Genomic DNA, 14304 nt, shown 5'->3' on the forward strand with positions numbered 1-14304 from the left:
AAATCCAGACAGGCCAAATCCCGTTTTTAGGCTGATTTATCCCGTTTTTATCCGGCTTAGGTGGGAACAGCCAAGGCCAATTCCCCTCTTTGGAGTCAATATTCCATCAAAAAGCGGGAATCTGGCGCGGCCGAGAAGTGATTTGGGACCATTTTATCCTCAAATCCAGACAGGCCAAATCCCGTTTTTAGACTGATTTATCCCATTTTTATCCGGCTTAGGTGGGAACAACCAAGGCCAATTCCCGCCGCCTTTGGAGTCGATAGTCCGTCAAAAAGCGGGAATCTGGCGCGGCCGGAAATTGATTGGGAGCCATTTTATCCTCAGATCTGGGTGGGCTGAATCCCATTTTTAGGCTGATTTATCCCGTTTTTATCCGGCTTAGGTGGGATGGGAATTGTATAATTTGAGTTTAGGAATGACCAGGATTTATTTCTAGGAATAGTTTGAGGAGATTTTGGTGCTTTTTCCAAGTGAAAAGATGTCCAGAAGGTTAGTGGGAATTTTATCATGTAGGTTTAGGAATGACCAGGATTTCTAGGAATAGATTTGAGGGAATTTGGGTGCTTTTCCAAGAGAAAAGTTATCCAGGAAGTTTGATGGGAATTGTATCATTTGGGTTTAGCAATGACCAGGATTTCCAGGAATAGTCGGGAGGTATTTGGGTGTTTTTCCAGGAGAAAACTTTTCCAGAAGGTTGGTGGGAATTGTATCAGTTGGGTTTAAGAATGACCAGATTTTCTAGGAATGGCTCCGTGGGAATTGTATAATTTGGGTTTAAGGGTTGACCAGGATTTCAAGGAATGGTTTGATGGGAATGGTGTCATTTGGGTTTAGGAATGACCAGGATTGGGGCGGGAAAAGAGGGGATGGAATAAGTGGCTGGAAGTATTTGGAGGAGCTGGAGCAGTTCTGGTGCCTTTGGAATTAAAAATGAGCTGGAATTGAACATAAAAACAGGGAAAGAATAAACATTTTCCATGTTTTCTTGGGAGACAATGATAGTGTTTGAAGCTGGAAGCGACCTCGGGATGTTCCGGGATCATCGTGGATCCCCAGCCCTGGGGGGCTTTGATCCCTGGCTCAATCCACCCAGGAAATCCAGGGAAAACTGGGGTCTTTTTGGGAAGGGAAATCGGGATTTTCCACAGCGCCAGACATTCAACCCCTTGAGGGAGCAACAGCCCCCAGGATTTCCCTGGATTTTCATTCCCAAAAAAGTTGAGCCGGAGGAGAATTTGTGCGCCCACACTTTCAGGAATCCCTGGGCTGGAATTCCAGGAGGGTTTTAATCCGGCTCCACATTCCAAAGCCTCGGGAATCACTGACCTTCGAACTCTGGATCGCCGATAAAATCTTATGGAACAGGGAAAAACCTCCTTTAATTTGGGAATTTTGCAGCCGGAATTGGAGGAGTTCAAAACCAAGGAATTGTTTGAGCCCATCTTTGGAATTTTTAGGCCAAATTTTTATTCCAAATTTTTCACCTTATTTTTTTTTCCACCAGAAAGCTGCAAATTAAAACGAAATAAGCCTTTGAAATGTTGGCTGCCCGGCACCAACTAAAAATTCGGGATAAATTCGATTTATCCTGATAAATCTGGGATGCGTTTAATTTATCCCGATTTTCTTCGGATGGAACAAACCAAAGAGGATTTAGAAACGAGAGGGTGAAAAAAAATCCCTTTGGAAAGTAAAAATGTCCTCAAAAATAAAGAGCTTTTTGGGTCAATTTATGTTGAAACTGAGATATTTTTTTTCCCGTTTTATTTTCCCTGGAACAGCCGCTTTTATTTTGGGATAAAAAACTCCGGGTTTTTTTTGGTTTTTTTAGGGTTTGGCTCGTTTTGGCCTGAGCAGGATTTATGATATTTGGAAGCTCAGTCAACCTGCAGAAGTCAGGGAAAAATGTGAGTATTGTCCCTGCCCTTTTTCCTGGTTCCTTTTCCGTTTCCTCAGGGAATTTTCCAGGGGAAAAAACTGATTTTTAAATATTTTTTAAAATTCGTATCCGAGCTATTTTTGGCAACTTTGAAGATTTTCGGTTCCTAACACCGGGAATGCCAAAATTTTGGGATCGGTGTCTCGGATCCCTTCCCGGATTTCCACTTAGCTGGAAACTTATCCCAGGAAACCCTGAGTATGGGATGTTTTTCCCTGTTTTTCCTGATTTTTAGGTCATTTTTATTTTCCTTTAAGCTTCCCCTTCTTTTCTTTTGGGTTTTTTAAATCCTGCTTTTTTTTCCCTGGTAGATAAAATTTGGGATAAAAATCCAATGGGATTTATGCAGGATGGAAGAGGGATTTATGCCCTGAAGTCACACTAAAGCCTTTAATTAAAATTAGATTATTAGTAGTATATTATTAATATTATATATTATTATATAATATAATATTATTTAATATAATAAATGTGATATATAATTATGTGTTATAATTATATAATATAATAATATAAAATTCATATAATAATTCTATAATATAATATTATTAATTAATATTATTCTTAATATTATTTATATTAATAATAGTAATTATAAATTTATATAATTAGACTATTAATATATAATTAATTTATAATATAATTTTAACATATGATAGACGACATATATTTATTGTTTATAGTTATAATTAGAAATATTAATAGTATATGGTTCTATATATTGATAATTGATATATTAAAATATTTTATATGTTAATATAATATAAATAGTTATTAATATTAATATCATATATTGTTATTATATATTAAAATATATTTAAGTATATTAATAAATACTTAATATATTATCAATCTATTATTAAGATATATTGATATATTATTAATAATGCAACTGAAACAAATACATATTATTATTCAAATTTAATTAAAATAAAAATAAACTCGTATAAATAATATACTCTTTATATTACATTATATTTATTTTATAATACATATATAATATGCACATATAATATAAACGTTATAGTATTATATTATTGTATATGACACATACATAGTATATATAATAATGTATTGTAATATGATAATATATTTATATATAATAATACAATGTATTAATACTATTGTAAGAATTAGAATACTTATTTTAATTAAATTTTAATTCTAATTTAATATAAATGAAGTAAACTATATAATATAATAATGAATAAATAATAATAATGAATAATGATAGATAATAAATAATAATTATATAATGTAATAAAACTTATTATAATTAAATTTTAATTCTAATTTAACATAAATGAAATAAATTATATAATATAATCATAAATAAATAATAATAATAATAATAAATAAGGATAAATAGTACTAAATAATAATATAAACTATATAATGTAATAATACTTGTTATAATTAAATTTTAATTCTGAATTAATATAAATAAACTAAACTATTTAATATAAGAATAATAAAGAATAATAAAGAATAATAATAAAATAAACTATATAATATAATAATACTTACTATAACTAAATTTTCATTCTAATTTAATATAAATAAACTAAACCATATAATTATAAATAAATAATAATAATGAATAATATAATAGTAATAAATAATAATACAACTATATAATGTAATAATAGTTATTGAAATTAAATTTTAATTCTAATGTAATATAAATAAACTAAGCTATATAATATAATAATGAATAATAATAATAATGATAAACAATAATAAATAATAATATAAAATATATAGTGTAATAATACTCATTATAATTAATTTTTAATTCTAAGTTAATATAAATGAAAGAAACTATATAATAAAATAATAAATAATAATAATAAATAATAATAAGTAATAATATAAATTATATAATATAAATTATATAATGTAATAATATAAATTATATAATGTAATAATATAAATTATATAATGTAATAATACTTATTATAATTATATAATGTAATAATACTTATTATAATTAAACTTTAATTATAATTTAATATAAATGAAATAAACTATCTAATATAATAATTAATAAATAATAATAATGAATAATGATAAATAGTAATAAATAATGATAAATAATAATATAAATAATATGTAATAATACTTATAATTAAATTTTAATTCTAATTTAACATAAATGAAGTAAGCTATGTAATATATTAATAAAGAAGAATAAAGAATAATAATAAAATAAAATATATAATATAATAATACTTATTCTAATAAAATTTTACTTCTAATTTAATGTAAATAAACTGAACTCCTGTCCCCTTTCCTTCCAGCAAACCTCGTGATCAACGATTCCTTTATCCAGAAGTGGGAAGGCTCTCGGGGGTTCTTTGGCTTGAAGGAATACGCGGAGCACGTGGACGACCGAGACCTGGCGGTGAAGATCTTCATCGTGGAGAAATACAGGGAGCGGATCCCGGAGCTGGTGCAGAGGATCGAGAGATCCCACGTGTCCCAGGAATCCCTGGCGGGTAAATCCAGGGATAAAGGGGCAAATCCGGGTCTCCTTTCGGTCCTGAATCCAACTGATCCTGGAAAAAAGGGCTGAGTTTGGATCGAGTTGGACTTTTAGGGAGGTTGAACGGGAGCTTTAGGGCTGGATTCCCTCTGCTCTGGAGCCAGGCTGGGAGAGCTGGGAATGTTCCCCTGGAGAAGAGAAGGCTCCAGGGAGAGCTGAGAGCCCCTTGCAGGGCCTAAAGGGGCTCCAGGAGAGCTGGAGAGGGACTGGGGACAAGGGATGGAGGGACAGGACACAGGGAATGGCTTCCCACTGCCAGAGGGCAGGGATAGGTGGGATATTGGGAAGGAATTGCTGTCTGGGAGGGTGGGGAGGGGCTGGAATGGATTTCCCAGAGAAACTGTGGCTGCCCCTGGATCCCTGGAAGTGTCCAAGGGCAGGTTGGAGCAACCTGGGATAGTGGGAGGTGTCCCTGCCCATGGCAGGGGGTGGGATGGGATGGGCTTTAAGGTCCCTTCCAACCAAAAGCACTCTGGGATCCTGTGATTCCATGGAGTTGGAGGCAGGGATGGTTCCAGGCTGGATTTTGGTTTCTCAGCAGACAATTCCTGTGGGATGCTGCTCCCAGGGATTAAAGCAAAAAACTAAACTCCAGGAAAACCTTGGAGCCCCTTCCAGGACCTAAAGGGGCTCCAGGAGAGCTGGAGAGGGACTGGGGACAAGGCCTGGAAGGACAGGACACAGGGAATGGCTTCCCACTGCCAGAGGACAGGGATGGATGGGATATTAGGAAGGAATTCCTGCTGGGAGGGTGGGGAGGGGCTGGAATGGATTTCCCAGAGAAGCTGTGGCTGCCCCTGGATCCCTGGGAGTGTCCAAGGCCAGGTTGGAGCAACCTGGGTGGGTGGAAGGTGTCCCTGCCCATGGAACTGTACGGACTTTAAGGTCCCTTCAACCCAAACCATTCCATGGTTTTATGATTCCATGGATATTTCACTTGCCCTGACTGAAACGTGGGGAGGGGACACGAATCAATCAGGTAGGAAATTCCTCAAAGAACATTCCCATTTGGAAATCAGGGCTGACAAGTCCCTTCAACCCTTTAGGATTCCCCACAGAGGAGCTCCTGATTTATATTCGGGGGGGAAATTAAATTCATGGAGAATGAGATGAAATTCCAAACCGCTGTTTTTGTCACCATGTCTGATCTTTATTCCTTCTTTTTTTCCTTCCTGTGTTCCCACTTGTGCTGGATCCAGATTATCTCATAGGCACTGTCCACCAAGCCAAGGGCCTGGAATTCGACACGGTGCTGGTGGCCGATGATTTTGTGAAGGCCCCGTGTGGGAGCGACGCTTCCCAGAGGAGAACCAACCTGGCCATTGGTATGGGAACGGCCCCTGGGAAAGCAGGGAAGGGAAGGGAGCTGGGAAGGGGCTGGAGAACTCCTGAGGGAACTGGGGGGGCTCAGCCTGGAGAAAAGGGGGATCAGGGGGGACCTTCTGGCTCTGCAAGTCCCTGACAGGAGGGGGAAGCCAGGGGGGGTCGGGCTCTGCTCCCAGGGAACAAGGGACAGGAGGAGAGGGAACGGCCTCAGGCTGGGCCAGGGGAGGGTCAGGTTGGGGATGAGCAGGAATTTCTCCATGGAAAGGGTGGTCAGGCCTTGGAACAGCCTGGAATCCCCATCCCTGGAGGGGTTTAAAATCCCTGTGGATGTGGCACTTGGGGACATGGTCAGTGGTGGCCTCGGCAGAGCTGGGAATGCTTGGAATCAATGATCTTAAAGGTCTTTTCCAGCCTTAAGGATTCTGTAATTCCATGAATATTCCTGCAATTGTCACCATGTAGCAACAGGGAAAGACCAACTCCAGGCTTGGCAAGGCTGCTGCTTTCCTTAGGTTCCTGTTTTTTTGGAGGAGCTGGGCTCTCCCTGGGGAGCAGAGGGAATCCAGGCCCTGGGAAACTTCCATCGTGCTCCACAGGCAGGAAAACATGGAGCTGGGAGCAGCTCCCTGCCTGTGCCCGCAGGGAGGAATGTGGAATGAGGCAGGAGCTTGGATGGCGTCAGGACCCCCACAGCAAACAGGGGCTGCACATTCCCACTTTCCCAGAGAAACACTGGAATGCTTTGGGTTGGGAGGACCTTAAAGCCCGTCCCATCCCATCCCACCCTCTGCCGTGGGCAGGGAAAACCTCCCACTATCCTGGGTTGCTCCAAGCCTTGTCCAACCTGGACGAAGCGTTGGGAAGGAGGGCAGGGCTGTTCCTCCTTGCTCCCTGAATCCATGGATCGTGTCTGCTCCGTGCTAGGTGCAGTCCCAGAGGATGAGTGGAACCTGCTCTACGTCGCCGTGACCCGGGCAAAGAAGTGTCTCCTGCTCTCCAAATCCCTGGAACACCTCCTAGCCCTGGCTGGGGTGAGTGAAACCTTCCCAAGGCAGGAAAACCCCTTCAGTGGGGTTATTTAGGATACCTGCCCCTAAGGATTATCCCGCTGATCCCAAGTTTCAGGTGGATCTGTGCTGGCAGTACCCGAGGTCACGTTTTTCCCGTGTTTTGCTGCTCCATGCTGTGATTCCAGCAAGAAAACACGAGATTGCAGCAGTTTTTCCCCCACAGTTCTTGCATTTGGGTGTTGTTTTCCACAGATCCTGAGTTCCTCCCTCCGAGATTCCCTTTTCCCTGTTTGTGGGGCTGCCAACTCTTCCCTTATTTCCTTCCTCCTTTCCCGTTGGCTTCTCCTTGACTTTTTTTATCACCAGGAATTTGGGATTTTTTTTTTTTTTTTTTTTTTTTTAACTCATCCTGTTGCAAATCGTTTCCAAGGGGTTAAAAAAAAATCAGAGAACAACCTCTTCCAGCATCTCAGCTCCCTCTGAGGGGTGTTATTCCCATTTTCCCTTGTTTTTTAGGAGCGTTTCCTTCGGGTGGAGCTGATGAGTGAGGCTGCCAAGGCCGGAGCATCCTGCACTTGCTGCATGTCCAGATGCACAAACATGTTGGATCCCAGCTCCAGGCTGGTTGTGAGGAAGCTCCCGTTGACTCACGTACGTCTTTTCCCTGGGATTTTGGGATTGGGAGCCTCCAGTCCCTGTTCTGAGCCAGGATCTCACCCCCACAGCTCCCCATCCTTGTGGCTTCCCAGGGGGATTCCGGGTGGTGTTGCACTTCCCAGGGATCCATTTAGTTCCCAGATTTCTCATCTGAGGCTTTTTGTGGTCTCAGGTGGAGCCAGTTTGGGGGTTTAGTTGTGTCAGATCCCACACCTGAGTCTTGGAGCCTCTGCTGAGCCCATGGAGCATCCCATGGGATTGGCAGAGCATCCCTCTCCTCAGGGACAGTCGGATTTTGGGGTCCAGGTTTGCCTTTGATCCCACTCTCTGACTCTGAGGTGGAACCTTATCCAGAGGGTACCATGAAGGCCAAGCTCTGGAGTGACCACATGGAAAAATCTGGGAAGCTCCATGTCCAGGACAGGGGACAACAGATGGCTCTGATCCATCCACAGGGACACGAGGGTGGGACAGGAGGGAATGGCCTCAATCTGTGCCAGGGGACGCGTAGGTGGGATACTGGGGAAAATTCCTACATGGAAAGGGTTGTCCAGTGGTGGATTCCCCATCTCTGGAGGGATTTAACAGCGACGTAGATGTGGCACTTTGGGGACATGGATTAGTGGTGGCCTTGGAAGTGCTGGGGAATGTTGGACTCGATCTCAGAGAGATCTTTCCAACCTAAACGATTCCATGACTCCATCAGGGATTTCCATGCTTTGGGCACATCACCATTCCCTTCCCTGGGCGGGAGGGACTCGTGGCCGAGGTTGGAAGCCGAGTTGGTGTCCCTGCAGCTCCCTCTTCCCTGAAATTCCCATCTCTCCCTCCCGCAGAGCAACGGCAGCCGCGATCCTGGGGGATTCCTGTGCCAGCCTTGCACCCGGCAGCACTTCGGCTCCCTGGCTCCACTCACGTCCTTCCCAGCGCTCCAGGAACAGCCCTGCCAGCTCTAGGGAAGCCCTCCCAGCTTCCCAAAGCCCGTTGGCACATCCCAGCTCAGGAATCGGGTGGATATTGGAGCGGGGTTTGGGTGGATATTGGAACGGGATTCCAGCCCAGCTTCGGAGGAAACCCGTAGGCTCTGGGAGACCTTCCCTGCAGCCCTGCCTTGCCTTCCAGGAGCTGGGAAGCAGAATATTCCAAAGAACATGCACTTTAAGAACTGGATCAGCGTTAATTTTGGAGCATTATCCCTGTTACCTCCTGGATATCCCTCCCTCCTCCCTGACGTCAGCGCTCGGTGAAATCCCTCTGATCCGCTGGAAGAAGAGGAACCCTGGAAAGCTCCCAAAGGAACAGGCTATTTCTGGGAAATGGACTTTTCCTGGCCAGCAATGGGAGGAAATCATTAATCCCTCCCAGGGAATGAATTCCCCCTGCTGGCAGCCAAGGGCTTTCCCAGACTTGCTTCCCTTTCCCCAGGACCAAACCGTGAGGGAAGAACGGCTTTGGTTTGACCCGGAGACAAGCTGGAGAGAGTTTTGAATCCTAAAACTCCATTTATAACCAAAAAAAAAAAAAAAGCCTTAAAACTTCCTTGTTTTCCTCTTCTTTAAGAAGTGCTTTGGCTGCATTGAATTCCAGCTCTTGGGAAAATCCTGGTGGATCGTGCTCCGTTGTGCCGCAATTCCAGAGCCTGTGCCATGGAAGAGTGAAACCGAAAGTGGTTCTGGAAGGGATCTGCCCTTGGATCCAGGCCCGGAGCTGGAGGAGCCTCATGCATCCTGTTATTCCCGTGGGAGCTGGTAGAAGGGTTTGACTCCAGGAGTGCAGTCCCTGCTCCGCTCACCCTGGGAGCAGGAATTCCCACTTGGATTGGGACGTGGATGTCGGAGCAGGAACCTCTGGTGCTCCCTCCCGGCTGTTTTCTGACTGTCCCATGGGAGAAAGGCACTTCCAGCTTCTATGGCTGGAGGGTTTGGACTGTCACACATCCACGGTGCTGATTCCCTCCCCACAAACAGCAGGACAAGGCACAGCAGCCGGGAAAGAACATGGAATTTTGGGCTGTTGATGGGAATTCCGGTGCCTGACGAGCCCTCGGTGCTGCAGAGATGGATTTCATGGATTTCATCCCGATCCAATCCTTCCCTATCCTGGCTGAGACACCCCAATGAGTTCAACAATCAAGTGCTCTGTGTGATTTTATATAAAATATATATATTTATACATAAAAAAAGGCACCAGAGCTACCTGTCCTGAAATAAAGGAAAACAATGGATAAAAACCACCGACGGATGAAGGAAAACCACAGCCAGGGAAATATTCCCTAAGTCGTGTCCTGGAAATATTTTTCCTTGGAATATTTCCTAGGTTTGGTCTTTTGAGAAGTGTCTGTAGTGAAATTGCTCCGGGTTGGGATCCCTGGGAGCAGCCAGAGCCAGGGGGGATCAGGAATCCGGAGCCTGGATCGGTGCTGGAAGTGCTTCCAAAGGATCCCTGAGCTGCGTCCGAGGGCGGAATGGGGCCGGAATCTTTGGCTGGAAAAGAGCAGGAAAGGGGTGAGGATGTGTGGAGGGACCTTTGGATGGGTCCCTCTCCACCTGATTCCTGGGATCTCAGGGAATTTGGGGGCAAAGCCGCTCTAGGGATGGGGTTGGTGTCTGGTTGGGCAACTCTGGATGTGCTGCTGGATAGGGAATGGGCACTGCTTGGAGCAGGGAAGATCGGCTTCATCCCAAACATCCCCAAACACCCCCATCCTGGCATCCCAAAGGCCCAAATCCTGGCATCTCAAATCCCAGCATCCCAAACATCCAAATGCCATCATCCCAAACACCCACATCCCAGCATCCCAAACACCAACATCACGGCATCCCAAATGCCCAAATCCGTAATACCCAACTCCCAGCATCCCAAACAGCCAAATCCAGCATCCCAAACAGCCAAATCCAGCATCCCAAACACCAAAATCCCAGCATCCCAAACACCAAAATCCCAGCATCCCAAACGCCCAAATCCCAAACACCCCAATCCCGGCATACCAAATGCCCAAATCCCATTATCTCAAACACCTCAATCCCGGCATCCCTAACACTCAAATCCCAGCTCCCAAGCACAAAATCCCGGCATCACAAACCCCATTATCCCAAACACTCCAGTCCTGGCATCCCCAATACCCAAATCCCAACATTCCCAATACCCAACATTCCCAACACCCAAATCCCAGCATCCCCCCCCCCCCCCCTTGGATACAGCCCCCCCCCCCATCCTGCTCCCTGCCAACCCTCACCATCCACAGGGGGCCAATTCCTCCAAATCCTTGCTCCCGATCCCAGAAAACCCCCTCACCCATGGGACCTGGAGCCGTGCCATCCATGGGAATCACTGGTTCAGGCTGGGAAGAGCAGCCACGCGTCCCTTGGGATGAGGCTGCTCCGCGTGGAGCCCGGGATGTGCCACCGCTCAGGGGAGCCTCCAGCTTCCCGTGGGATCCTGGAGCATCCTTGGGGCTGGCGGGCGCACCGAGTTTCCCGGCTGTGGGCGCTCATCCCGTGGGAACCATCCCGGGAGGTGCCACCTCCTCATTCCCGGGAGTGGGAGCCGCCATGGGAATGTCCCCGGGTGTCACGTCGTAGCCCTGCCCTGGGCGCCTGTGGAAGGGAGGAGGAGCATCCCCGGCATTCCAAGGCCTTTCCTCAGCTCTCAGGGAAGCACAGAGGCCGAGGAAAACTCGTCCCTGGGGTGGGAAGACCTCGTGGGGTTGGGAATACTTACTTTTTCCTCCTCCTGCAGCAGCAGAAGGAGGCCACAATTCCGGTGACCAGGAGCGCCGGGAACCCTGTGGAAAAGCCACAGGGATGGATGAGCGTCTTCCAGCTCATGGATGAGGGCACAGCCTGGTTCCAAACAAAACAGCTCCACAAAGAGCCATAAAAACCTTGGACGCAGTCCCAAGGCGCCCTCCCCACCCTGGCAGGGAAAAAACTTGGAATTCTCCTTTCCAGGGAGAAGTTTGGGTGCTGCCTCCTTCCCACCTCCGTGACATTCCCAGGGAATAAAAGCTCTCATGGCCCTGAGGGCTTGGAAGCTTAAAAAATATGGAAAATGAGCCCCTACTTCCCAAAACAAGCTCGTCTTACCGATGGAATAGGCCAAGGTCTGGCTGGAAGCTGGAAAAGAAGGGAGAAAGCTTTTTTTTTTTTAGCTGGAAAAGTCGGGATAGTGGGAAGAGCGTCGCTAAGGAGTTTTGGGGAGAAAGAAAAAAAAAAATCCACTGGGAAAAGAAAAAGAGCTTTTTTCCTGGATGGAATTATCCCCGGGAGAGGGGGGTTATATTCCCGTGGGAAGCATCCCAACCTGTGGCATTGTCCAAGGGGGCGTTGGGCAGCGGGGTTGTCCCCTCTCCCAGTGTGGATGGATCCGGTGGTGTCCCGTCAGCTCCGGGCTTTCCCGCCGGAGAAGGGCTGGAAGTGGGGCTGGTTCCTGCAGGGAAAAGGGTGTAAAATTCCCTTTCCAATTCCAAAATTTGAAAAGGCGGCTTTGTGGCGCCGGCACGACGCCCCAAATCCAGCAGCTCCCAAAGCGGTGCCATTCCACGGGATTTCCTGGATTCGGCCGCGCCATTGGAATATTTCACTTCCCGCACCGCAGGGGTGGGCTTGTGGCCCCCAAGAATCCCAAAATTTTTGAGTTGCTCACCCCTCTGGGTGGTGCTCTCCGTGCCCGGCTCCGTCGGGATCGCGGGGATGGGGGTTTGTGGAGGAGGAGCCGCCGGGTCTCCTGTGGGAAAACACCGCCAAGAAAACAGGGAATAAACCCTCCGACCCCGGGTTGTTGGGATGGGAAAGGGACATCATCCAACACAATGGACTGGGGGGTCACTCCACAAAAACATCCCTCAGTTATCCAAACTTTTAACTGTTTTTAGGAATTAGTGTTGATTGGTCCGTCAGTTCATTAATTAATATTCCATCCTCTGTTGGTTACTAATTCTCACTCTAATTAATTCTAATTAATTAATTCCAGTTAATCCCCGTTTTCAGTCTTTTTAACATCTTTTTTTTTTCCTCAGATGGATCTTTTTTTTCCCATCTTTTTTCCCCCCGGCTCCGGGAGCGCCGAATCCGGCGAGCCCTAAGCTTTGGATTTGCTTTCCCAACCCCTGGAGCGCGTCCGTCATCCATTACTTATTCCAGGGATTAAATCTCCTCCCAAAATTCTGAACGGGGAATACAACCCCTCCCCACATCCCTCAGCGGTGGAATTCCCACTCCCCAGTTCCCGATTCCCACGGGGAGCTCACGGATGCACTGGAGCGTGGGGTCGGTCCAGCCGGGCCGGGCGGATCCATCCCGGAGGACGCACTGGATGAGGTTGGAAGTCCCGGCTTTCCGCTTGTATCCCGGGTCGCAGGAATAGCGCAGCAGGGAGTGGAGCCCCGTGTTGTTCCCCACCTCGATGTGGGCGTTGGCCACGGCCTTGGGGCGGCTGCATCGCGCTGGAGAGGGATGGAAAACACATGGAATCGCAACCGGGACACCGGGAGACCGCTGGGAATGTCCCTGGAAGTGTCCGAGGCCAGGCTGGAAGAACCTGGGATAGCGGAAGGTATCCCTGCCCACGGCTGGAGCTGGATGGGCTTTATGGTCCCTTCCAACCCAAACCACCTCGTGATTCCAGGAAATCCTGGCTAGGGGTGGATGTAGGGATTGGATGCTGCTGTGGAGCTGGGAGAGCCTCATCCAACCTCCAGAAATAATCTGGGATGTCTGTGTCTGTGCACAGGAATTGGAAAGGGAAAACTATCCCTGGCATCCTTGTGGTCACTTGGAGCAGTTCCTCCTGGGAATGGAGAAAGGGAAAACTCGATTTCCAGCATCTCTGTGGTCACTTGGAGCATATCCAGGGAATGGGAAAAGGAAAACTGTATTTTCAGCATGTTTGTGGTCACTTGGAGCAGCTCCTTCAAGGATTGGGAAAGGGAAAACTCAATTTCCAGCATCCTTGTGGTCACTTGGAGCATCTCCAGGGAATGGGAAAGGGAAAACTCTATTTTTGGAATCTCTTTGGTCACTTGGAGCAGCTCCTCCATCCATCAAAGACTGTTTGTGGAATTCCATCCCCTTTCAGTCATTCCATCCCCGTTCCAGACCATTCCAGGACAGCAGCCCCGGCTCCATCCGGCCACCAGCTGCTGCATTTCCCCACCCCCTCCTTCCTCCCTTCACTTTCCAGCTGGACATGAAAAAATTCCGTATGCTACATGAGTCCTCCAGCCCATTCCCGGGGGTTTTCCCCCCCTCTGGAGGCTGCAGCTGGGATCCAACATCCTGGGATTGTGAGTTATGGCTTTGCTTTTCCCCTTCGGCCTCATCTTGGGGCCGATTTCCCAATGGGGTGTTAAAGTCTCGCCCCTTTCCTGGTTTCTCCAAGGTTATGCCAGCACCAGGATCCCTGCTGGAGCGTGGGAATGGCTCATCCGTGACCCCAGCTGCTGGAAGCGCCTGTATCCCGATGGGAGCCAGCACGGAGAGGTGATGATCCAGTGCTGGGATGGAGAGAGGTGCAGCGGGGATAACACAGAGTAGGGCCGGGATGGAGGGGTCACGGCTGGGATGGAGAGAGGGATGGCTGGGATGAGGTGAGGGATGGCTGGGATGAGGTGATGGATGGCTGGGATGAGGTGAGGGATGGCTGGGATGGAGCAAGGGATGTCCAGGATGGAGAGATGGATGGCCGGGATGGAGTGATGGATAGCTGGGATGGAGCTATGGATGTCCAGGATGGGGAGATGGATGGCTGGGATGGAAAGAGGGATGGCTGGGAGGAAGAGATGGATGGCTGGGATGGAGCGATGGATGGCTGGGATGGAGCCATGG

The 14304-nt window shown here is 46.7% G+C and overlaps 2 protein-coding genes across 2 annotated transcripts in view; one reads left to right on the forward strand and one right to left on the reverse strand.

Moving 5' to 3' along the window:
* Window positions 1-14304, forward strand: part of FBH1 (F-box DNA helicase 1) — a 33771-nt gene that overhangs the window by 17662 nt on the left and 1805 nt on the right. The window contains exons 15-21 of the mRNA XM_027670225.1: window positions 1835-1910; window positions 4243-4440; window positions 5687-5812; window positions 6738-6844; window positions 7340-7474; window positions 8317-9984; window positions 13859-13959. Of these exons, the coding sequence (XP_027526026.1) occupies window positions 1835-1910; window positions 4243-4440; window positions 5687-5812; window positions 6738-6844; window positions 7340-7474; window positions 8317-8436 (762 nt within the window). The 3' untranslated portion in view covers window positions 8437-9984; window positions 13859-13959. The remainder of the gene's footprint in view (window positions 1-1834; window positions 1911-4242; window positions 4441-5686; window positions 5813-6737; window positions 6845-7339; window positions 7475-8316; window positions 9985-13858; window positions 13960-14304) is intronic.
* Window positions 10739-13167, reverse strand: IL15RA (interleukin 15 receptor subunit alpha). Its single transcript, XM_027670226.1, has 6 exons — window positions 12729-13167; window positions 12125-12205; window positions 11783-11908; window positions 11566-11595; window positions 11201-11264; window positions 10739-11076 (listed from the first exon to the last, which is right to left on the reverse strand). Exons 1-6 carry the CDS (start codon window positions 13165-13167, stop codon window positions 10971-10973), a joined length of 846 nt encoding a protein of 281 aa, XP_027526027.1. The 3' UTR covers window positions 10739-10970.

This window comes from Corapipo altera, unplaced genomic scaffold, assembly GCF_003945725.1.
Source record: "Corapipo altera isolate COAL_440 unplaced genomic scaffold, ASM394572v1 328, whole genome shotgun sequence".
NCBI classification, from domain to species: domain Eukaryota; kingdom Metazoa; phylum Chordata; class Aves; order Passeriformes; family Pipridae; genus Corapipo; species Corapipo altera.

Excerpts from the sequence above, each read along its gene's own strand:
- IL15RA (XM_027670226.1), bottom strand. The coding sequence starts at position 13,167 with ATGAGGCTCTCCCAGCTCCACAGCAGCATCCAATCCCTACATCCACCC. Across the intron at positions 11,909-12,124 it reads GGAGAGCACCACCCAGAGGG|GAACCAGCCCCACTTCCAGC; the intron begins GTGAGCAACTCA and ends TTTTCCCTGCAG. Across the intron at positions 11,077-11,200 it reads TGCTGCAGGAGGAGGAAAAA|GCGCCCAGGGCAGGGCTACG; the intron begins GTAAGTATTCCC and ends TCCCTTCCACAG.